Source organism: Thermobia domestica, chromosome 4 (assembly GCF_964235325.1).
Source record: "Thermobia domestica chromosome 4, izTheDome1.hap1.1, whole genome shotgun sequence".
Classification (NCBI taxonomy): Eukaryota; Metazoa; Arthropoda; class Insecta; order Zygentoma; family Lepismatidae; genus Thermobia; species Thermobia domestica.
The window spans coordinates 266,524,960-266,550,439 of record NC_137457.1 but is presented as its reverse complement, the minus strand read 5'-3'; the positions used below and the strand labels follow the sequence as shown (position 1 = coordinate 266,550,439).

At 35.2% G+C, this 25,480-nt stretch overlaps 1 protein-coding gene across 2 annotated transcripts in view; it reads right to left on the bottom strand.

The window, feature by feature from the left end:
• Positions 1-25,480, bottom strand: part of LOC145683502 (ABC transporter G family member 23-like) — a 259,118-nt gene that overhangs the window by 196,572 nt on the left and 37,066 nt on the right. For both annotated transcript variants that reach the window (XM_081754841.1, XM_081754842.1), the window contains exon 3: positions 17,292-17,451. In XM_081754841.1, the coding sequence (XP_081610967.1) occupies positions 17,292-17,451 (160 nt within the window). The remainder of the gene's footprint in view (positions 1-17,291; positions 17,452-25,480) is intronic.

Sequence of the window (25,480 nt, the reverse complement as noted above, 5' to 3'; positions counted from 1 at the left end):
ACGTTATAAATTAGAGAATCTTGTCTGCCTCTTTTCATTAAGGACTAATGTGTACACCGTCGGTGCACTAGACAATTTAGACAACACATCATCAACTACTTCGACAGGATCTTTCCATGGAACAAGTATTAGCATATTCCAATTGCCTTCTAATTCAAACCCTGGTTTACCCTCATTACCAATTGCAGTTTCTTCATCAATACAAGATTACTTATTACCACATACCTATGCTATTGTATCGTGGCGGACATAAGTCTTTGACCAGGTAATGGCGACTGCTTTGAAACAAAAGCAGAGTATGAGGATTAAATCTGTCATATCTGTAGTTTCATGTGAAGAAGAAAAGAAACAAACTTCTAAATCAAAGATTTAAGAACAACTCAAGTTATTAATATAAACTATGCCGAAGATTATTGACTTATATCATGATAAAAGAATACGAAAGACGTTTTGAAATGGAGAAAAGTAGTATACAACTTTCCAAGTGGAGGCAAAGAAACCTAACATAACCACACTCAAGACGAATCATTTACCGCGTAGTGATAGTGCTTCACTGGTCAAGGCCTTTGACAAGTAATCTGGAGTTTCTTGGATCGAATCTCCGTGGGTGAGATATTTTTTTTACTGTAAATTCTTACTTCTTATTTATTTACTTCCTTTCTTACTTACTTTAGAATTTCTGGTGGCGATGACACACGTTTTATTATCTTCAGATATTTAATACTCGGATGTTTCAATACTTGAACTATCAGATCTTCAGAAATAATAACAGGAAATATAATAAACTAATAATAATTATTATTATCTCGTAGAAGATTAAAAGATAGGAGCTAATTATCGCTCAGGTCATACCATTACAAGCAGAAACGTGACATTTGGCAATACTATTTCTGGTTTCTTTAATGTTGCCCACGAGAAGAGGAATTTCTCATCTCGTTTCTAAAACAAACAAAATAACATGACAATTAACATACATTCGAGACATCACAAGCCTAACCCAAATTATCGTCTCGCTTTGGAGATGAGAGTCGAGACGACAAGAAGAGTATCGTAAAAATTTCTCGTCTTGTCTCGATTCTCGAAATAGCGTATGTCCATTGTTTAAGTAACAATTGCTCTGAAGAATAAATATTATAGACTATAGGCTATTTTGTTACTTTGTGTTTCAGAGATCATTGAATTATGATCGGTATAGGTATTTTTGTAGCAAAGCTTTTATAATTACCTCTGCATATCCTAAAAATTTATTTTACTATATGCCTTACTGTTGAATGATATTGTTATTTTTACTACAGTTATTTTTCTTAAAACATACAGTAGAATACTTTCGACATGAAACTTGAGTGGAACGCTTTCGTTTAAAAATTGGGTACTTGCAGAGGTGTGTCTTGAAGATACGGAACCCCTTCCCCGAAATCCCTACTTTTAAATAAGTTTTGCGAAACTTTAGGGCAACTTTCAAACTTTTAATACCATTTATTATTATTATTATTATTATTATTATTATTATTATTATTATTATTATTATTATTATTATTATTATTATTATTATTACTGAAGTGTTGTGAATTTAATGGATCAACTTGTTACACCCAGCTCCTGCCTAGCGGACATTGTGCTCGACAAACGCCGCGTGTATAGGTTTTCTCCGGATTCCACTTCCTTCCACTTTCTTTATTCCAATATTTCTTTCATTCTCATCATCGACGTCCTCGTAGCTTCGCCGGCACAATCATTACTTAGAAACAAATTTGCTAATGGCTTTTGTGAGTTCAGTAGCCCTACTTTCTACATGAAATTTGCCTGAAAACATTCTGTTCAACATTTAGCTAGTTGCAGGGACGTATGCAGAGGGTATTTCCTGATAGTCCTGACACTTCTCACCAATCCCGACTATTTTGTAACTTTTGCCTAACGCAAGGGGAAATTTTACAGATTTTTAATACAATTTGTCCTCATACAGAATTTGTCTTCGATATTATTATTATTATTATTATTATTATTATTATTATTATTATTATTATTATTACTCAATATTTGAGATCTCAATATTATGTTCTATTAAAATGCAAATAAGCATACTGAAGTTACGAAAAAGGAAAAGAAATTGTTTGGACCTCTATAAGGATGAATTGACTTATAAGAGATACTTTGAAAGGAAAAGTACGGGGAAAAGGTGTCAGCCCCCGAAATTAAACCTTCGGATGCCTTAACAGAAACTAAGTAGGATTTGTCTTCATCACAATACATAGTAACGCCCTTTCTTTGGGTAAAAGACTTTGGATTATGTATGCGTTATATTAATATTTTAACCAAATATACATACAAATATAAAAAAGAACAGTTCCTATTTACAAATTTTGATTGAACAGATATATGGAACGTGTTGGAAATGGCGAACGAAAATATTATTATTAATTCTACTAAGAGTGAAAGAACTGAGAAACAATTCCACAATAAAACAACAACGTTCCAGACACATTTATGACTCATACTTTATGTATTCATGAATTGTTTGCTAAACACGCTAGTTTTCAGAGAGTACGAATTGAGATTGTAGACTGTGGCATCATGTTGTCAGTATTTCCCCTGTGAAGGAAGTCGTTTCAACTCTAACTTGTAAAAACCAGAGAAATTGACTATTCTTCATGTTATTATATGTCAGAAATATCAACATTCTAAAATATAAAACATTTGTTAATTTCCTCAGCGGGAATCGAAACGCGGACCTCTAAATTACGAAACGAATGCTCAAGCCACTACCCTAAGACTGTTCTTTCAAGTAAGAGTCAACAAATGCTCGTGTATGTCGGAAATTGCAAACGTTTACGATTTCAATATTTTATTAACGATGAAACACTGGTTTCGGCCATGATAAAATACTATAGTCTAGAGAATTCAAATTTAAATTTTAAAAAAGGTTTAGAAACACTCAAGAACATGAAGAGAAAGTGGCCTTAAGAGTATTAATTATTAACTGGAACCTCGTTCCTCAGACCACTCTTTTTTCTGATTCACCGAAAGTATCTCCGTAATTTATCTCTATTATATTCAGATATTCTCGTTTTACAGTTATTTCCAGTAACCTTGAACGACAGGGACACGAACACAGATACATCGAGGACATTTAATATTTCAAATGCTCTCTCCCCGGGAATCGAAACTGAGACCCCGCCTACTAAACTATTTGATGGGTGGGTTACCTGGTTCGTTCCCAAGGCAAGTAAGCTTGAGACGGATAACATCGTGCTCGTGGGTTTTCTCGTGACACCACTTTCTCATTCCATCAATTCGTCCATCATAATTCACTTGGCTTACACATAACAGGCATAATCGTGGGATATTAAACGTAAAGATTTCATATTCAAGCTGTTAGCCCAAACCAATACGAATCGAAAAACAGTTGTATTTTCTATTGCTCATTAACGTGTTTTCACAAAAAATATATAGAGAAAAAACATGGGGAATCTTAATTCTATTCAAAAGTGGAACAGGAGGCTCATAATACCTTAACCTAAAACGAAACCATTTTATATCGTTTGGAACTTTTCCAAAATATATACGCATATTCTGAAAAGTGATAATATAGTGTCTGTTTTCAAACAAAGCTGAACCAAATTACGCTTCGTTTTCTGAAATAAACGCACACATTCTATTTCAAGCTTAAACCGAACCCAAACCGGTTAACTGACCAGAGATGGTGTGGGCCAATGAAAACTTGACCCACCACCCACCGTGACCCACTCTCACCCACGACCCATCATGACCCATGACCCACTCTGACCCACCACCCACTATGAAACACTCCGACCCACTACCCACCAAAACACATCGTCATCAACTCTGACACATGATCCACGGCCTCTCCCCTACCGACTAAAGAGTTTACACTTGTAATAAAACCAGGTTGTGAAATTCTAACTAATCGAAGTTTGAATTTCTACGGTCAATCGCTCAAGCACCGCTCTGTTACAATAACGATGGATCTGATTTTTACGATACAAAAGGGTAAAGTGTTTGTCAAGGGCAAAATTATGGTGAATTTCAATTAAATTATCATGATCTAATTATTTCCTTGTTGAATTATCGATACTTTTCAGTGGAAAAACGGATGAAATTATTAAAGTCCCTAAGGAAGGTAAGTGGACCAACGTACAGAAGCTTTCATTACAAATTTTATGTCTATTTTTCTCACAACTTTATGGGTTGATTGCCCTGTGCTCTAAGCGCTCAATATAACAAAGAAGCTTCGGCAATTATTATAGTAGAAAGTGCATGTTAAGCAGGATCGGATCCAGGGGGGCAATGGGGCCAATTGTGCACCCCCAAAAGAGGAAACTTTATTTTATATATAAATAAAACCCATCCCAGAGTTTGAATCTCTTAAAATAAGCTCTAAGTAGCAGTAATACAACCTACCGTCCTCCCCCAGAAGTCCGTCCTGGATCCGCCCCTGATCGTAAGCATTTATGGGTATATGATGCGAAGCACTGTACTGTTTTTTTCTCAACTAATATCGATCATTTTCGATTATTTTTACAAATTATTCACCATCAATTTACCATATACAGAAAATGTCGCCTCTCCCTATAAAGGAGAAGTTTAAAAAATGCTAGGAGACGTTCTGTTCATTTTCAATAAAGAGTTAATATACTGAATTTCAGCTCCGTAAGTTGAACTACTTGTGAGATACTCCTTTTTCGCAAAAACTCGGATCCCCACTATCCCTTACGATATTATTATAATGAAAGCAATATGATAACATCCAAGTTTGGATTAAGGCCTAACTAATTACCAAAATTTAATTCCTTTGACTGCAATTTGGCCGTGATGATTAGGCACACAACTATTTTATATAATACTTTATATATTACAGTGATTCGAAAATGTATTTTTTCAGTAGTTAGCTCCTCTAAAAACTCACAGGCTAAGTGTATCGAAAGCCAAGTAGTAGTATAAGTCCTTTGCTAAAATTACAATTACAAATATCAATATCCAAAAATTCCTCAATTTCTATTATCACTTAGAGATACTCATGTAAGGTAAGTAAACAGAAACAAATGAAAAGGGAAAATGGAGGCCTTGAAAGTAAACCGTAGACAAATTCATCAGTGTTCAGAAGCATATTTTTAAATCACGCTCGACCATACTCATAGGAGCTAAATATGCGGATCAGTTTCTCGCCACGTACCATAAATAAAACATAAATCAAATGTGTGTTGCTGGCGGTCTTCATGGCCGACCGTACTATTGCAATGCGCTAGTAATTAGTGGTTGATGTGGGTTCAAATCCGGCTCAAGGAAAGTTTTTCATTTTTATAAAAAAAATACTCAAAAAAGTGATTTACTTACATTTCGTGTGCAGTTTTGCTATACGATTCCTCTGTATAAGTAGTAGTAGTAATGGGTTTGAGACCCGCAGGCCTGTTTTGTTCCACCTTGACTGCCATGATATAAATTGAACCTCAAGTGCTTCTTCAATGTTCTTCAATTCCAACAAAGTGACAATTTTCATCTATTACTACTATAATACACAATACATACACCAGAAGGTTTGGACAATCGCAAGCTGTAACCAATCAGAAAGTGTTTTAGTTTCCATGACTAGCGTCGAGGGTGAAAAAATATGCTGTTCAGAAGATGCTGTTTACAATGCAGTGAGCAGAGTGAGTCGATGGGTCAGAGTGAGCAATGGTGGATGGTGGGTCGCAGTGAATCAAATGCTGTTAACCCACTGAGAAAACTCGACCCACTTGACCCACTGACCCACTCTAACTGTGGTGGAACACGTACAGTAACTAGATTGTAGTTGATGTTACTATTGCCTCGTGAAATCAACTGCCATTATGTTGTTCAAATTTGGAGATAAATCCCCTATAGATACTTTCCACTCATATATATATATATGGGGTGTTCCAAAACAACAAAGACAACATTTGACTGTTGATTCCTGACACCATTATAACATAAAAGGTATAGACCAACCTAGGTGCACAAATGCTTCCTTTCGGAGTTATACGCTGCCGAAAACATGAAAAAAATTAACTTTAAAAAGCCCATAGCTCCAAAACTATGGGACACGTTTCAGACACATTTACGGAGGTGTCCCGAGAAAACCCACGAGCACAATGTTGTCCATCTCAAACTTACTTGCCTTGGGAACGATCTTACTTCCCTTGATTTGGGACTTTAATATTTTTTCCGTTTTTCCACTGAAGAGTATCGATAATTCAACAAGGAAATAATTAGACCAGTATAATTTAATTGAAATTCATCGTAATTTTACCCATGACAAACACTTTACCATTTTATATCGTAAAGGTCAGATTCATCGTTATTGTAACAGGCCGGTGCTTGAGCGATTGACCGTAGAAATTCAAACTTCGATTAGTTAGAATTTCACAACCTAGTTTTATTACGAGTGTAAACTCTTTAGTCGGTAGAGAAAAGGCCGTGGATCATGTGTCAGAGGTACCGATGAGTTTTCGTGGGTCAGCGGTTTATGGTGGGTGGTAGGCCAGAGTGGGTCACGGAAGGTGGTGTTTCAGAGTGTGTCACGGTGGGTGGTTGATCATGGTGGGTCATGGGTCACAGTGGGTCACGGTGGGTGGCGGATCAGTGGGAAGATTTCATTGACCCACGCCATCTCTAGTCGCTTAACTGGTTTGGGTTCGGTTTAAGCTTTAAAGGGAACACGTCCGTTTATTTCAGAAAATGAACCGTAATTTGGTTCAACTTTGTTTGAAAACAGACACTATATTGTCATTTTTCAGAATATCCGTATATATTTTGAAAAAGTTCTAAACGATATGTAATGGTTTCGTTTTAGGTTAAGGTATTATGAGTCTGCTGTTTCAATTTTGAATGGAATTACGATTCCCCATGTTTTTTCTATATTTTTTGTGAAAACACTTTAATGAGCAATAGAAAATACAACTGTTTTTCAGTTCGGATTGGTTTGAGTTAACATCTTGAAAATGTAATCTTCCACGATTATGCCTGTTAGGTTGAGGAAGACTATGATTAAGCCAAGTTAATTATGATGGACGAATTGATATAATGAGAAAGTGGGAGTGTCCCTAGAAAACCCACGAGCACGATGTTATCCGTCTCAAGCTTACTTGCCTTGGGAACGAACCAGGTAACCCACCCATCAGATAGTTCAGTAGGCGGGGTCTCAGTTTCGATTCTCGGTGGGAGAGCCTTTAAAATATTAAATGTCGTCGATGTATCTGTGTTCGTGTCCCTGTCGTTCAAGGTTACTGGAAATACCTGTAAAGCGAGAATAACCGAATATAATAGATAAATTACGGAGATACTTTTAGTGAATCAGAAAAAGGAGTGGTCTGAGGCACGAGGTTCCAGTTAATGATTCAAATTAGTCTTAAGGTCACTTTCTCTTTTATGTTCTTGCGTGTTTCTAAGTCTTTTTAATTTAAATTTGAATTCTCTCGGCTATAGTATTTTATGATGACCGAAATCAATGTTTGATCGTTACTAAAATATTGGAATCGTAAACTTTTGCAGTTTTCTACACGAGTGTTTCTTGACTCTTACTTGAAAGAACAGTCTTAGGGTAGCGGCTTGAGCATTCGTTTCGTAATTTTGGGGTCCACGTTTCGATTCCCGCCGAGGAAATTTACAAATATTTTATAATTTAGAATGTTGATATTTCTAACGTAATGACATTAAGTATAGTCAATTTCTCTCGTTCTTTCAAGTTAGAGTTGAAATGATTTCCTTCACAGGAGAAATACTGACATGACGTCACAGTCTACAATCTCGATTCGTACCCTGAAAACTAGTGTGTTTAGCAAACAATTCATGAATATATAAGGTATGAGCCATAAATGTGTCTGATACATTATTGTTTCATTGTGCAATGGTTTCTAATTTCCTCCACTAAGTAGAAATAGTAATATTTTCGTTCGCCATTTTCAACACGTTCCATACATCTGTTCAACAAAAATTTGTAAATACGAACTATTCCTTTTTACATTTGTATGTATATTTTGTTAAAATTATCAATATAACGCTTACAGAATCCATAGTCTTTCACTCAAAGAATGAGTGTTACTATGTGTAGTGATGACAAATTCTACTTAGTTTCTGTTAAGGCATCCGAAGGTTTGATTTTCATATTGTCCCGGAAATGACACCTTTTCCACCTTCTTTTCTTTTTAAAGTATCTCTTATAAGTCAATTCATCCTTATAGAGGGTCCAAAAAATATTTTCATTTTTCTTAACTTCAGTATGTTTATTTGCATTTTAATAAGACGTAATATTGAGGTCTCAAATATTCAGTAATAATAATGTAGAAAGTATTTTACTGTATGTTTTAAGGAAAATATCTGTAATAAAAATAAGTGAATATCATTCAACAGTAAGGCATGTAATAAACTAATTTTTAGGATATGAAGAGGTAATTATAGAAGCTTTGCGACAAAAATACCTACACAGGCCATAATTCAATAAGCTCAGAAATAGAAAGTAACAAAATATCCTATAGCCTATAAGATTTAATCTACAGAGGAATTGTTACTTAAAGAATGGACATACACTATTTCGAGAATCGAGACAAGACGAGAAATGTTTACGATACTTTTCGTGTCGTCTCGATTCTTATCTCCAAAGCGAGACGATAATTTGAGTTAGCCTTGTCCCGTCTCGAATGTATAATGTTAATTCTTATGTTATTTTGTTTGTTTTAGAAACGAGATGAGAAATTCCTCTTCTCGTTGACAACATTAAACAAACCCCAAATATGCTTGCCAAATGTCACGTTTCTGCTTGTAATGGTTTGACCTGAGCGATAATTAGCTTCTACCTTTTAATCTTCTACGAGATAATAATAATAATTATTAGATTATTATTATTCCTGAAGATTTGATAGTTCAAGTATTGAAACATCCGAGTATTAAATATCTGAAGATAATAAAACGTGTGTCATCGCCACAAAAATTCTGAAGTAAGAAAAGAAGTAAGAATTTAAAGTAAGAAAAAAATACCTCCTCAAGGAAATTCGATCCAAGAAACTCCAGATTACTGGTGGAGCGCCTTGACCAGTGAACCACGATCACTACGCTGTAAATAATTCGTCTTTAGTGTGGTTACGTTAGGTTTTTTTTGCCTCCGCTTGGAAAGTTGTATGTTACTTTTCTTCATTTTAAAACGTATTTCCTTTATCATGTTATAAGTCGATAACCTTCGGCATAGTTGATACTAATAACTTGAGTTGTTCTTAAGCCTTTGGTTTAGAAGTTTGTTTCTTCTTCACACGAAACTACAGATGACATATTTAATTCTCACACTCTACAATTGTTTCAAAGTAGTCGCCATTACAGTGGACAGATGACGAGAAGAACCCTAGCAGAAGTAGTATGACGTAGGTATGGGCTCGCGCACTTTTCGCACGGGGTTTCAAATGACACCACGGAATAGCACACATATAACTTTACCCGGAGTAGCAGACGACATCTAAGGATAGACCACACCTCAAAAACCGAAAATGGACTTGACCGTGTCATTGACCTTTCCCCGCTTCCCCTGTTTTAGGGTTCTTCTCGTCATCTGTCAGCAATACTTGGTCAAAGACTTATGTCCGCCACGATACCATCAGTATCATCATGGGATTTAGACAAACTGGGAGTTCTTATTACTGTTCAAGAACAAATACGGTCAGGGGTCGAAGAAACACTTAACATAGAGAGACAGTGGATTGAAAGAAATTCTCCGTTAGGTAAAAATAAATGTTTGTGGGCAGAGTACCATATGGATCAACCAGAAAGTATACGTTCTACTAAAGGTATCAACGTCATGCTGCCCATTTTCACAGAAAAAGCGGTGTCTCTTTCAATGGTGAAGCATGGTATGTCTATCATTAAAAAAAAATACTGATCGATGTAATCCTAATCAAATACCGGTTGTTGTCCTTGACCAACCTCTCTTTGCAATAGCAAAACAAATACAGTGGAGATAGCCTGATTCGTACTATGGAGAAGGAAGTTTTATCGTTATGCTTGGTGGACTACATATAGAGATGGTCTTATGGAGAGTGTTAGTCCACATACTAAAGGGAGTGGATGGACAGTGTCCTTAACCGAGGCCACAGTAGCAGGTTCCGAGTCAGCTGATTCATTCCTGGAATGTTCACACCTAACCAGAACCAGAAGAACACACCAGATCACAGCTGTAGCTCTAGGCCTTCTTCAAAAGGCAGCGTTTCATGCAGAACAAGAATCCAGTAACTGTAAACAAGAATTCGAACAGTGGCGGGAAGGAATGACACAGAAAAGTCCTGTGTTTTCATATTGGGATCTTGTGCTGGAATTGGAACTTTTAATTTTAATATTTGTTAGAGCTCACCGACAATGTAACTTCCCATTATATGTAATTGTACTCGAGCGTATTCTGCCTTGGTTTTTTGTGTGTGATCACCAGAATTATGCAAGATAGCTTTCTGTGCATCTCATAGACATGAAGAGTTTAAATGAAGGAAAGACAGAATTTAAGAAGAACTGGGTGTTTTCAAAGATTAACAAAAAGTTTTGTTTCATGCCACTTGACCAAGTTCATGAACAAAATAACAGAAATGTTAAAGACTCCAGTGGAGCTATTAACTTAACTCAAAATCCACATGCTTTTCAACGATGGATGCTCACTGCTCCTGTGTTATGTAAACTTACAAAGGATTTGAAGATGCGGCACACATTGAGAAAAACATCAACGAAAATTATGTTGGAAGTGATGTAAGTTTTATCAACATTTGTCAAACATTGCATGACACAATTTCTGTTGCACGAAATCCATTTTTAGACGTCCAGCAGGTAATGAATCTAGCAACACATGCGTATGCCTCAAAGGATGCTTGAAAATATGATGCAGAAATAAAAGTGACTGGTATAAAACAATATGAAGATTTCGTTGACTCGGTGTTTTTAAAACGAAGCAAGTCAGTTTATTCTCCTATAAAAAGGAATAACTTTTCGTTTTTTGAGAAACGTTTAAAGAAGGTTAGGAGATCATCTGAACAGAAAATAGATGAATTGAAAAATGACTACAGTTTGTTCAGTCGGCTGTATATATCATGCCAAGTCCGTGAGGGTGATCTACAGGACTTTTTTCTCCTCATGAAAATCATTGTCTGATCAAGAGTAACTTTTACTGTCGTCCAACAAGTCTGAACTTCTGAATATTTTCAGAGTATCAAACGAAGATCAACCTCTTTTCGAAGCCAAGATTTTTGATGGTAATACAGTGATTCATTTACTGGGAAGAGGTACTGGAACTACATTCCAGTAGTATGCTACGATGAGTTTTTACCATGGTTATTGAAGCAACTTCAAGGCTGTCAAAGAGTAGACATTTTGTGGGACTCTTACCCTGAAGCTTCACTAAAGGAATCTTGCAGACAAAAGAGAGGAATTGGAGAGAGAAGAAAAGTGACAAAGAATGGAAAACTCGCAAAAAAGTTCCCAGTATTTTTACATCATAATGAAAACAAAAAAGAATTCTTTAATTTGCTCACTAGTTATGTAGTGGAAATAAGCTTACCGGAGGACAAACAGGTTTATATTACTTCAGGAAGTTCAGTGATTGCTTTCAATGCAAAGCATAAAATGGAGGATACTGGCCACGAAGAGGCTGATACACGCCTTTGTCTTCACGTGCATGATACTGCTGATCGTGGCTTTGCAAAAGTAATGTTTAGGACAGTTGACACTGATATAGTCGTCATTCTCCTTGGAGTATTTTCTTTCATACTAACACAACATCCTGACATCCAGGTGTGGGTAGTGTTTGGCCGAGGAAATAAATTCCGATTTTATTGCATTAACCAATTGTACGATGAAGTAGGACCTGATAAAGTCAAAGCACTTCCCTTTTTCCATGAGTTCACTGGATCAGACACAACATCTCAGTTCAGAGGAAAAGGAAAGAAGTCTGGATGGAAAGCTTGGCTGTCCTACGCATCGGTAACTACAGCTTTCCAATACTCCGGACAAAAGCCATTTTTAGCGCTCACTCTTGATTTTGATATTTTCTCAGAAATAGAGAAATTCACGTGTGTAATGTATGACTCATCTTGTGCAGTGGAATGGGAAGTAAACAAATTGAGACATGTTCTTTTCACAAGTGGGAAGAATATTAAGATCATATAAAACTTGTCTCCAACTCGTGATGCTCTCCTTCAGCACACGAATCGATCTCTATATCAGGCCAGTATTTGCGCTAATTCCCTCAAGTCAAAGATAAAGGCTGCAAATCCAGAAAACTTCGGCTGGGTGAAAGAAGATGGATCTTGGAAGCATTTATGGATAACCCAACCTGAAGTTTCTAAAAGCTGAAGAGAATTGCTAAAGTGTGGCTGCAAAGCGCTTCCTCTTTGCTCAAAACAGTGCGTATGTTCAACAAATGGTGTTTTGTGTACAGATCTTTGCTGCTGCCGAGGCTTCTGTGATGGACAGCAATGTGACTGAAGTGTTTTTACTTTGTGGAATAGGACTATGTTATCAATTTTCAGCATTTTGTTAGCATTCTGTTTTAGAATATTCAGTTTATCAGTAGTTATTCTTTTATGTTTGAAGAAGTTTAAAAATTGACATAGAATTATGTAAAGACGCACTTATGATGTGGCTTTTTAGTGTCATACATAATATAATTCATATGAACAATATCGTAAAACTAATCTAATTTGTAACTTATAGAAAGAAAGCAAAAATTAATAAGAACGAGTAAAAGGAAATAATCGGAGAAAAACGCAACTATTCCAAATTAATTTTCACAGCATAGAAACGATTACTTTTCTTACTTCATTAAATCGGCCTTCAACATTAGCCGGGAAACAGACATTCAGACAGAGCAGAAGATTGAAAAAATTCAACGAAACTGCAAACCTAAGATAGAAATGCATTGAAGAGACCGTTCCCATCGCCAGGAAATCAATTTGCTGAGATATGGACGCTTCATCGCTCCAAGAACGCCATACGAAGCTACAAATAGGACCAACGATTTGTAACATGATGACTTCTGCCTCTAAAACTCAGTCGCGCAAGATCTCCGTGTGCAAGCTCATCCTATTTGTTTAACTTAATCATCGAAAGACAAATTTAATATGAGGAAGAAGATATCCAATACGTAAAAGGACTGTTTTACAATTCTTTGGATCCTTCAGAGTATTTAGAAGATACCCTCGACATCCTCCCAAAAAGAGGGAAGTCACCGGAAAACATCGCCCTCACAGAAGAGAAACAAAAAGGCGATTGCTAGCCGCCTATGATGCTGGGACCCCGACTACTTATTGGTCACCGCACAGGATTGATCTTCTAGCAATTTTGATGTCCAATGAATTAGAGGACTTTCCATTCATCTTTATGGACTAAATAAGTGCCACCGAACAACTTCTACAAACTGTGTAGTAGTGAAGTGTTTGTGTGAGTGTTGGTACCAATTACGACGAGCTAGAATGGAAAACTTTAAATTCGTAAGTAGTAAGCATTCATTGATATGTATCTGAGTCTATTGCAGTTTCTTTACAAATGGCTATAACTCTGCTCCCCCGTCTCAACGTCTGTTTTGAGGCTAAGCGTTGTTTTCAGTCCGACACTAATCAAAATTTCTCCTAGAAACTAAATTCCAAATTAGATTCATTTTAGAGAACAAAGGTACTCGCATTGAGCCTCACACACTACCTTTGCTATTAATGAATGTTTCCTTTTGCTCACAATTTCCTCCACGAAATTTGTGTACCCTTTATTTACTCTCATAATCTCCTTCGTAGAATAAACATGAGGATACGTGCTAGATTTGTAGGTATTGAAACCTCATCTGGAAAAGAGCGTCTAGTGTGCGCTGTGCCTGTGAGCCCAGGTAAGCCTCAGTAGCGTAGGCACACAATGATATAATGTTTCTTTAATAACAATTGCAATTGTAATGTAAATAATATTGATTTGAATTAGAATTCTCAAAAGTGGAGAAAAATTAATATTAATTCGTCGGCTTCCGAACAGGCTCGTAATCACACAACGCTAAGTTTCGTCTAGTTGACTCCCGCATACTCCTTGTATTCTATTGTACTGATTACTTAATTTAACTATATTTCGACTATTTCTCATCGCATTGTAACGTATTATACATCAAATCAAAGCTCTTTTTATGCTCTTTCAAACGTTAGAGGGTACATGTTTACATAAAATGGACCATTTTGGAGGAAAATTCATTTATATGTAAATGTGTTTTATAAAATTTTAAATATTTATAATTTTCTAGTTTTTACTATATTTTCTTGTCTTTATTATTATCACAATCGATTACATTCGGGCTTAACTTATAATTTTAAAAAAGAATCATCAAAATCGGATCATTGATTACCGAGATAATGATCTTTTAAAGAACATTCCAAAATATCCAATATGGCGTCATGTTTCAAAATGGCGGCCAGAAAATTTTGGCACCCGACTCTAAAACGAATTGAATACCGAAGTACTTTCATTCTACCAACTTTCATACTTGTGTCCGACTTGTCACGATCCGAGCCTTTTTTGTTATTAAAAGACAAGGCTAATAATATTGAACCGACGATCGCTTCACTAGTCCCGACGCAACCTTTGACATACCATGTAATATTTGGCCGCAATTGTTACACTGGTCCAGTCACCAGCCTTACATGCCCTGTAATATTTAACCGACTATCTTTTCACTAGTCGTGTCGTTAGCTTTAGCAGTCTCTGTAATTTTTAACTGACACAAATCACTCAAAAACAAACAAACAAACAAAAAAGAGAAATTTCTAACACTGGACGTGAAAGTCTTTAACAAGGAAAAACTAGATGTGTTTAGTATACAGGCTTAAATTACTAAATGAATTTAGTTTTGTTCTTAGAGTTATTGGTGTTGTACAGTTTCACTCTCTTTTGAAACGTACTAATTTCTTGAAGAAATCCTTTTAGCATATAGGTTACTAACAATACTTCTAATATTAACAAACATTTGTGGATCCTGAGAGTCTGGGGTGTACCAGAGAAGAGCGAAAGGAGGCAGAATTGTTTTTTTTTTTTTTTTAATATTGCTTTGATGATAGCAAGTAGCATTTATGTGGCGTTTGTGTTACTTCCAATATCTATTACACGAATAACTAACACTTTCTGACCAGAACTTAATACACTTAGTATACTTACAGTTTCTGACCAGAGCTTAATACACTTTATATTGAAACTAGTATAAAGTGTTACAGTTTCGACAAGTTATCGTTGTCTTCAGTAGACACTCAATGAAAGAAATATCTTAAGAACACATAAATATATTCGCAAAAGTGAAAGACCTAACACTCCTTATTTGTTTGGAAAGCCACCTATAGTTGTCATTATCGGGTTGACACCTAAAGAACCAGCCACCTGCCACTTGTGTAGATCATTAATTAGTCATTTTTTCTTTCTTTATCCATTGCGCTTCCTTCCATTCCCTTATTATTGCCATATTCTCCCTCTCCAGTCCTTGGACACCTTCCCAACCTATTTCATGTTCCGTATCTTTTACATGTTTGTAAAAAGCATTATCTCTCTCTTAAGCCTCACATCATCTCTATATTGTTTTATTCTTTCCTTTAATTTTCCCTGTTTCTCCAATGTATTTCATATCGAAATTCTTACATTCCACTATACCTTATCTTCTCCAATGCTTCTACTCTGCGCCTTCTTAATAACGTTTATAACTCTTCGTACTTCTTTTCTGTGCGTTTTTATTCGACCTCTTCTTCTAAGTTTTTCAGCACTTTCGTCTTCTTTCATATGCTCTGTGTCCTGTGCCATGTCTTCTCTTCCTCTTCCGTTTTCTCTCTTCTTCCTTTCCTTCTTTCCTCTTCTTTTCTGGTTTTCCTTAATTTCTCTTTGTCGTAACCGTCCTCTCTAGTAGGCTGTGAAACCTACGCTTTATCCTTCCTTCTTCACTCTTCTTTGCTTTCTATTTCCTCTATTCTCTTCTCCGTATTCCTTATGAAGTTTCTTTTCTTGTTGTTATCTATATCACTTCTTTAATCTCAGTAAATTGCTGCAGCACATTCTTTCTTATACCATCTTGTAGTAAACTGTCCATCTTTTCTCTCTATAATAATGTCCAGGAAATTTATAACATTGTTCTTTTTCATTTCTGGGTTTTCAATCTTATACCTTTCTCTTCATCACAAATGTCTTTTTTTTCTAGTTGCCACTTTGTTTCCTTTCATACTCCCAACCAGTCATTCATGTACCTGCAAAACGTCAGTAGGATCTTTCCTCCTCCTTCTATATCTTCCTGCTAACATCTGTTCATCACTAATTCTGACAACACAGGACTTAATCCTGAACCTATTCTTAATCCTTCTTTAATTTTAATAAGTTTTTTCTATTGGCTCATAATTCCCTCAACGCTTTCACTATTTTTCTTCCAATCTCTTATTTTCCTCACTTCCATCTTCATTACATAGTCCCTCTTAATACTGCGAAAAATTGTATTAAGATCAATATAGAATACAATTGTCTTCTCTCTCCTATTCAATACTAGTTCTACCATTCTTTTACTTTTTCTGTATTCTTCACTCTGCATCTTGATCTCTCTTGACTCTCTTGACTCTCTTGATCTAACTGCATCTCCTCTGCTACTTTTCTTAAATTTTCTTCTAATAGTTCCAGACAGTTCCCCCTACAGTCCAATTCTGGGCTTACCTCAATATCTTCTTTATGAATCTTCAGTAAGCCCGTCATCTTTGTTATTCTGCCTTCTTACTTCACCCACTTCTTAAATCCTTGTCTTCTTCCATTTTCAACCACCTTCTTGAATACCTCACCCTTTTATATTTTCTTTTCGTATGAACTCGTATGTCCCGTCACATAGATCATCTAAAATTTTTAATACTGTTTTTTCTCCATTATTACGACAGCACCTCCTTTGCCTGCTTTTTCAATCACCATGTTTTTTTCTCTTTCTCAGTTTCTTTAATCTCTCTCTCTCTCTCTCTTCGTTTTTCAGGCTTTCCCTTCTTATGTATTAATTTTGTTCCACTATCACACTACTGCTCTTCTCCTTATTCTCTTCTTTGTTCTTCACGTTCATAATCTCTTTTTTTTTATAGAGTCAGAAGTTGTAGGAGCCCTATGGTTAGTGAGGGGTGCCATGGACACTCAGGGTTGGAGGGGATGGTGCGCTAGAACTTTGGTTTTGATTCTACTTATAATATATATATATCGTATTGTACACATCTACATAATTTGTATCTATAATATCATTCGAAATATTTCCATTATAAGCATGAATTTACCTGTGGCATATAACCAACATCGGGACCAGGAATTGCAAATCCTCTATCCCCATGCTTTTTCCCAAAGATGTAGATCTGTCCTCCATCCAATCTCAGTAAACCTAGAATACAATTCATAAGCGTAGTCTTCCCTGTACCACTTGGACCGAGTAATCCATAACTGAAATTAATAAAAGAAAGAAAAAACTTTAATGCAATTTAGAGTTTGGTTGTGATCCTGTTTTTCTTACGTGGCTTAAGAGTGATGAATTTTCTGTACTAAAAAGGTACCATAAAACTGGATAAATTTCGACGATAATATACTCAATATTTTGTACACTTTTCTTGTAAAACTATTTTGTATGTATTTACACATTATCAATTTATGCAGACGCCAAGATTGTAAATTAATTTCGTTCTTTACAAGTAACATAAGGGTTATGGCAGCGTTGTCAGAAGTACTGTTTTTACAAGAAATTTCTTGCATTCGCATAAGTATTTCCAAAAAAATAAGAATAATAAGTTAAGCCACATTTGTGTAAAAAGATCAAATTTGTGTTAGAGCAGTTGTGTATATACTTTTAAGCTATTTTGCGTTGAATATATAAAAATCAGGGTACGAAATCCTGAGTGTATGGAACAATTACCCCACTTAATGTGTTTGGAAGAAAATTCCCTCCCACTAAAAACGTACTAGAGGGTGAATAAGTTCAAACTACTATCAGAAAATTGCAAAGTACTGTAATTACAGTAATTCATATGTAATTGATATGTATTATAATATGTAATTAATGGGTGACTTAGTGGTTAACGGATCATTGGTCTTTATTATGGATGGCTAAACATGTGCATCTATGTGTCGATATGTTTAAGTGCTAAGTTTTTTTACGTTTCTGTTTGAGTTATGATTTCGCACCCCATGTAAAATTATTGAAGATGGGTTCTAACATTAAGAAATACAGGTTGCTGTTAACTTAACTGTTCCATGAGAAAGAAATTTGTAAACATTGAATACAATTTTTAAAAGCGTCAAGTAGGAATTTTCTTCTTTTCAGAAGTTCAATATTTTTTTACTATAGTTTTACTAGTAAATTTGGATATAGGTTTCTAGTAAGAATTATATATTTTTCTAGAAATTGATACACAATTACTTTGTGTTGACAATTTTCCTAACGTTTCCAGTTTTTCTTCAAATCTCAACCACCATATACAACATCACAACAAAAAGGGGAAATGAGCTGTGTCTACTGACTGTTACTTCTCATATATTATGGCAGCTCTAACACGGTAAAGTAATGCGGGAAACAATTCATTTGTCTCCTCCATATATCTCCCTTCAATCAATAACACGTTGCAAACACAATACCAGTGACTTTAAAAGTAATATATAATCTATATACAGACACTGTCAAAAGTCTGTAGGCCATATCTAGGCCATAATAGCGTTGCTAACTGGCATTCATCCCAAAGCTTACCTTTTCAGTCTTTATTTTAAAAAGATATGACTATTAATATTGATCTAGCCAAGTATTAAACTTATCTTTAATCAGATTGTAAAAATTCAGTCGGTGGGATAAAGGTCCTTTTACTATTTCTTTCCTTTTTTATGCACTATGATCGATGACCCGATGGCATGTGCTAGTAGTTCATTTAAGAGATTGGACAAGACTCTGCTTCCCCGGTAGGGTAAGTTGTTTTTCCTGTATGCTTTATAGTGCTTTTAGAGTGCTTCCTTCATACAGGCAGAACCACATGCAGGTAATAAATATCCCTGCTAATTTCTAAACGCAAGCTTGAGTCCGTTTATGAAACAATGAGTAACCATATACACTCAAGATAGTGGTCTACTCTCACATTAATCCCCACTCGAAGGACGAGATCATGCTCGGCATGGCACTCGAGAATTGTAAGGCATGCTCATATCCTGCTAATACAAATACCAGCTACCAAATCCCACGGTATGGCCACAACCCGGCAGAGTCCATCTAACATCCTGAAACTCTAGGTGAACCTGGAAGTCTTGTTAATTTTTGGCCCCGCCTCCCTCTATTGATCAAGAATTGATGTTTTATCTAATCCCGAATGCAATGGTACGTATCAAGTCACCATTTGGCTTTGATACCAAGCTTCTAGCCCATTGAGTGTCCTCTTTTCTACTGAATGGGAAATTTTTACCCAGATATCTAAGATGGGCACCTTTCCTCACTGTCCGATCGGGCTTCTCGGAAAACATGACGAATAATTTTATGGGAGCTAACGTTGATTTTTGTTACTGGTCCAGACTTAGTATATTGAACCGACTTGAACGTGAGCATTGGCTTGTAGTTTGGGTGTTGGACTTAATGTTTATTTTAATAACTCATACGATATATATGTTATATTAGTACTATTTAGTTTATACATAATACATGAATCCTATTGATACTCAGCGACACCTGACACTTTATGAGGGTTTGTATTGATATGAATGTGGCTAATATTTATTTTAGGGTTAGGATTTTTATGCATTTTTATTTATATTAGCTGAACCTACGCTCTCTACACAGCACATCATTCACACATGAGCATGAATTACCTTGTCATTCTTCACAACATCTGTGCATATCCCTTTAGAGACACAAGTAAAAGACGTCTTGATAAAAAAAATGAAATGAAATGAAATCTTTGAGTTTTACGTCCCACGGTTATGCCGGTTAGGCTAAAGGAGACGGTGATGATGAGTAATGAATGAAATGGTGGAATGAAGAAAGTGGGAGGAAACGGGAGAACCCCGAGAAAACCCACGCACGCGGTGTTTGTCCACCACAAAGTTCACTTGGCGGGGGCTGGGATCGAACCCGGGACCCCAAGCACCAGAGGTGAACGCCCTACCACTGAGCCACCGCGGCCCTCGACGTCTTGATAAAGTCGGCAAGGGGTACTATAAAGGGGAGATTTTTTCGGTTATTTTTTCAATATCTCGCACCATTTGCAATATTGAGCCTACTTCCGGTTGGAGTTTCTAATTCATGTATGTTCAGTGTTTAGTTTCTCCTTGTATGCAGTATGTAATAAGCAAAAACATTACATACACAATTAATTATGTCAGTGATATATGGTATTCATTGGGCAAACCATTCAAACAATAAAGATTCATCTTAGCCTGGAGAAATGGTTAGGCTTCGTTTTTCATTATCATTTGGACATGAAACAAACGCCTTAGAGATACACAACCCTGTGTACAACTATGTTGTGTTGGAATGTATAACTCATAGGATATGATGCTTTACTTTTTTTGAAATTTGAACATTTCCACTGTATCCTTTAAAAATGTTATAAAGGAATAAGGGCAACGTTTTTTAAATATTGAATTAGAATTGGACAATCTACACAATATTTGGAACAGTTTTCGGTAAAACATTCTTTAATGATATTTATATCAATATTTGACGGATATTTGATCATTTACAATGGTATAACTAATTTACATATTTTTATTATTGCATGGATACGTTATTTCATAAAATTATCTTATTTTACAGTCAATAATCAAGTGTTTAATACATATTGTTTTGTAGCTTTATAATTATTATTATTATTGGTTGATTACTATTATTTACAAGAACACATGATGAAACGTTTATCATGAATGATAACCATTAGAAAATACTGTTACTAAGCAAGTTAAGACGTTTTTATTTATTATAAGGAATGCTTAGTTAAAACATCATTGTGGTTACAGAATGGCTTTATGGTTACAGAATGGTTATACATTATTTGCATTTTGAGGTTACATACATGTTATCATTTTAGGAGCGTGAAAAATTGCTACATAACAAAAGATACCTTCTGTATATTGTATAAAAACTAATCACCTTCCCCTAAATAAATCCTAGCTCCCTTCCAATAATTACGAGGTAAAGCTTGTGTACAGTCAGATTTAAACTTCCTTAAAATACCAAACCTGAACCAATACCAAATCATCAATGTAAGCCTTAATAAAGTTAAATATCGTATGTTCTATTGAATAAGGTACACAACGTTCTCAGTAATAATTACGAGCTAAAACTCTTGTTCATGTATCTTAGAGTTCAAATCCTTGTTTCATTACAATTAATAAAAACTTACACTGTTAAAAATCATATGTAAAGTCTAATATTAAACCCTTTGTCATTATTCTATTAACACATTCTTCTTCCTTAAAAAACTTGGCAAACAAATAAGCGTATTTCACGTATATAAAAATCTCCATTGTATAAAAAACAATTTTCATAAAGCATTGCAAAGACAATGATTATTTTAAAATATATATAACCATATATTCACCTAGTTCCAAATTTACCCTCTAAATATCATACATATCACAATTTTTTAAATCAATTTCAGTAAACATCGAAAGTCCTATATAAAGAAATACAAATAGCGACATCTACATTAGTTTTCGATAAGATAGGTAACAAATATTTTTCCACGCTTTCACCGGAAGTCTAAATTGACATAATGAAGTAAATGTCTTTAGCGGTAAAAATCCTTCCAAGTTATTTCAAAGTAAAGCGCTGCAACATATATCAGCATTGAAAATCAATGCTTAAAGGAGAAGTTCGACTTAGAAATGTATATTTTTACAAATTATTTCCATTTGTAGAGTTAAACATTCTAAAAGGAATGGTGTTTGTTTGATCACTATACGTTCAGTCGTTAGCAAGTAATAGAGGAAAAAAAAAAAAAGATTTTGTGATGATGTCATCCGTGGTCAAGCTGCGAAAGCAGACTTCCATACACAGTACCAAGCATTTTGTTTGTGAATGGTGCGGTTGCACGTTCTAAGGTGCGATTTCCTTTTCTAGAACTGATAGCAAAGACTTAGAAATGTCATTTGGATGTAGAAAATAATAATATCTGATGGTAGGCTACACAAAAGTTTTTATAATACTGTAAAACGTAGTTTTTCCTACAGAGCATAAGCTCAGCGTTTTACAAAAGGAACTAAAATTTCGAAACCAATAGAGAGTGGACGAGATTACTACAACACCTAAGTACCTTTTCTTTAATTATGGTTCCGATTCCCAAACATAAGTATGTTCATTTTCACGTTTTGTTACAATTTTAAATGCTGGCCCTATAATTTTGTGTTCAAGGTATCTACAGGAGCGCGGCATATGTGGGGAAAGTGAAACAACATGTGTAAAGTTTGTCAGAATAAACCGGAAATTTACTTTACCACTTAAATTTGTTTTATTTGCATCTTTCTCCTTGGAACACTCTCATCAACCGTTACATCATCATTGTCACTTCATACAGAAAAATTAACCGATGAACCATGTCTTGAGGAACACTGTCATCGTCATTGATTCTTTCTACAAGCCGGTATATTTCACTTCTCAATTCACATTGTATAGGAGTTGTATTTACATTTATTTCTTAAACAGTACCTTCAGAATCATGAGCGACACCGTCGCTATTACCCTCTAATGTATCGTTTTAACTACAAGCTTCAATTGCGTCTTGTACTATATTTTTACGTTCGTAACTGGACATACATCGGCACTTGTTCAATGGCTCAGATTCTAAACCTTTTATCAATATACTTGGAACAGCATTCTTTGTCAGTTTGCGTGTAAATGATTCTCCTGGCATTAGCTTTTCTTTCAGTAAACATGACTCCCCGAAGTCGGACCTTCAAGATGTTTGGAAGAAACACGAGTGGTTTTATTAGCACAAAATCTTTCACATTGAATTGGTTGATCCATAATTTATATCGATATGGTGATTTCTCACGATTTGAAAACGTAATAAAGATACTTTATATCTCTCAGCTTTAATTGCACGAGAATTGCAACCAAAAACACAGCACGTGTTTACGCATTTCTACCTTACTTCACAGTACCTAACACGTGTTTTCTACTTCGCACTAGTATCTCTTTCAGAAATATGTTCCTTGGGGCACACTTAATATTGGGAGGGGCACGTATTATTTTCACACGGTACTATTATGTTTATTATTATATTATAGACCTATTATTTTGGTCTCCTCTGGGGAGCACTCTCAGAGCCTCGGGAGACAGTGCCCCTCAAAAACATGTCTGGAAGAAACAGTGCTTTGCACAACACTACGTAATTACTGCTCTCTCTCTCTCTCTCTATTTTTTTTTAAATACCAATACTGTAAAAAACAACTAATATGAACGTACTTCAACAATTCAACACAAAGCAAGACTGCTAACGAACCCAAAACAATCTATTAAACCCATTGCACTATTCCAGATTTACCAGCTGCTCATAAGGTAATGGTTGCTGACTCACAGGAGTTCCTTGCTAGCCCACGGTTGACGTCAGCATTTGCGATTCATAAAAAACAAATGCTTATAGAAGTTGAACGAGACGGCCTATCAATTTTTTTTAAAAAAAATGCATGTCTCTTATTTTTTTGAAACTCTTTCTATTGTACCAAAATTGTTTTTAACTCGAACTGCTCCTTTAATGTCAGGTGTAACAAAAATTAATATCATAGTTAATAAATAAATAATTTTAATAATAAAATTATGAGAAAATACAAAATATAATTTTACAATCTATTATAAAATGATGAAGTTGAAGCTAAATACCAATATCAACAAAATAAATCTCTGATACCCATATATTTCATCAACAAAAATAGTCATGTAAGAACGTTATGAAGTAAGGGGGTAAATTGTGTCTATGTTATATCTAACGGTTAGCAATCAAAAAACAACTATGTCTTCTGGTGCTGAGGCAGGTCATCAAACATGTATCTCTGTGAAGTCATCCCCAAATTTAAATATAGAATTCAATTACTTTTTCTCAAACCTATACCTATATAAGTTATCAAAATCTAGTATTATATGATATCATACTTTCCCTCACATATACATTTAAGCAAAGGACATAATTAATTTAATTTAAAGCTTAATTGATTTAATTGAAGTTTAACTAAAAGTAATATTAAAATAATTCGCTTATAAATATGGTCTCTATTCCATGCATTATGGGAAAATAAAAAAAGTTACTTTTTCAATAGAAATATGTGGAGATCGCGAGATTATCAAATTCGCCTATTTTTTCGGAAAAGTTATCAAAACCTAGTTTCTAACATCGGAAAAAGTTATCGAAACCTAGTTTCTAACATGGTTACTTTTTCAGGATAAAATTTTTGCAGCTTTGCTTATCATTTCCCAATGCTTTTCTTCAGGAAGCATGCTAACTAAATAACATCAAAGTCCACAATTTTCCTCCTCCTTACCGACTATATTTGATTTCTTGAAACAATTTACATTACATAATTTATGTTACATACCTAATTTCATTTCAAACTAACATATTCACTTCTGTTTACTTAGATGAAATATGACTTTCGTAAACTTAGTTTTTGGTAAACTGCACACAAAATAATACCAATGATATGTTACTAAAATAAGTCCAGGATAAAACTCAATTCAAGGGTACACATCTGTTATCGTGATTTTCATCAGAAGATTTGCTTCTTTCCTGGAGATCGTTCCACCTGACCAATTAGTAATGCTTGATTTTCCCACGCGAAATGCTACGCGACTCTCCTCCCTCAGTTGTCATAATTGTTATCAGCTCCAACCCCTAGGCGGTAAGACTTACACGATCTCATTTCAAGGGTACACATTTTAATCAGTTGTCAACTAGTTTACAGGCCAGTCAACGTGGACACCTTTAAAAGCATTACAGGGCTACGTAGAACTATCGCCACTTATGGACTGAAATAATTTCTTTTGCAATGGCATCTGATTCAAGCTTTGAAGTTCTGTGGTACATGCGGAGGGAATAGTAATATTTGTAAAAATGAGAATGGTAAGCTATTTTAGATCTCTTAACATACTGTATATGAGTATTTATGAAAAAAATTAAATGAAATGAAATTTTTGAGTTTTACGTTCCACGGTTATGCCTGCTAGGCTAAAGAAGACGCTGATGATAAGAAATGAATGAAATGGTGGAATGAAGAAAGTGGGAGAAAACTGGAGAACCCCACCCCACACGGAGTTTGTCCACCACAAAGTTCATTTGGAGAGGGGTGGGATCAAACCCAGGACCTCAAGCACCAGAGGTGAACACTATCACTGAGCCATCGCGGCCCTTTGAGTATTTATAGAAGTTTGTCAATGCGAAGAAATATGAATTATACAGTATATTTTCCTTAACGTCATAAATAATGAAGAGTTCGATTTTCATGTAGAATAACT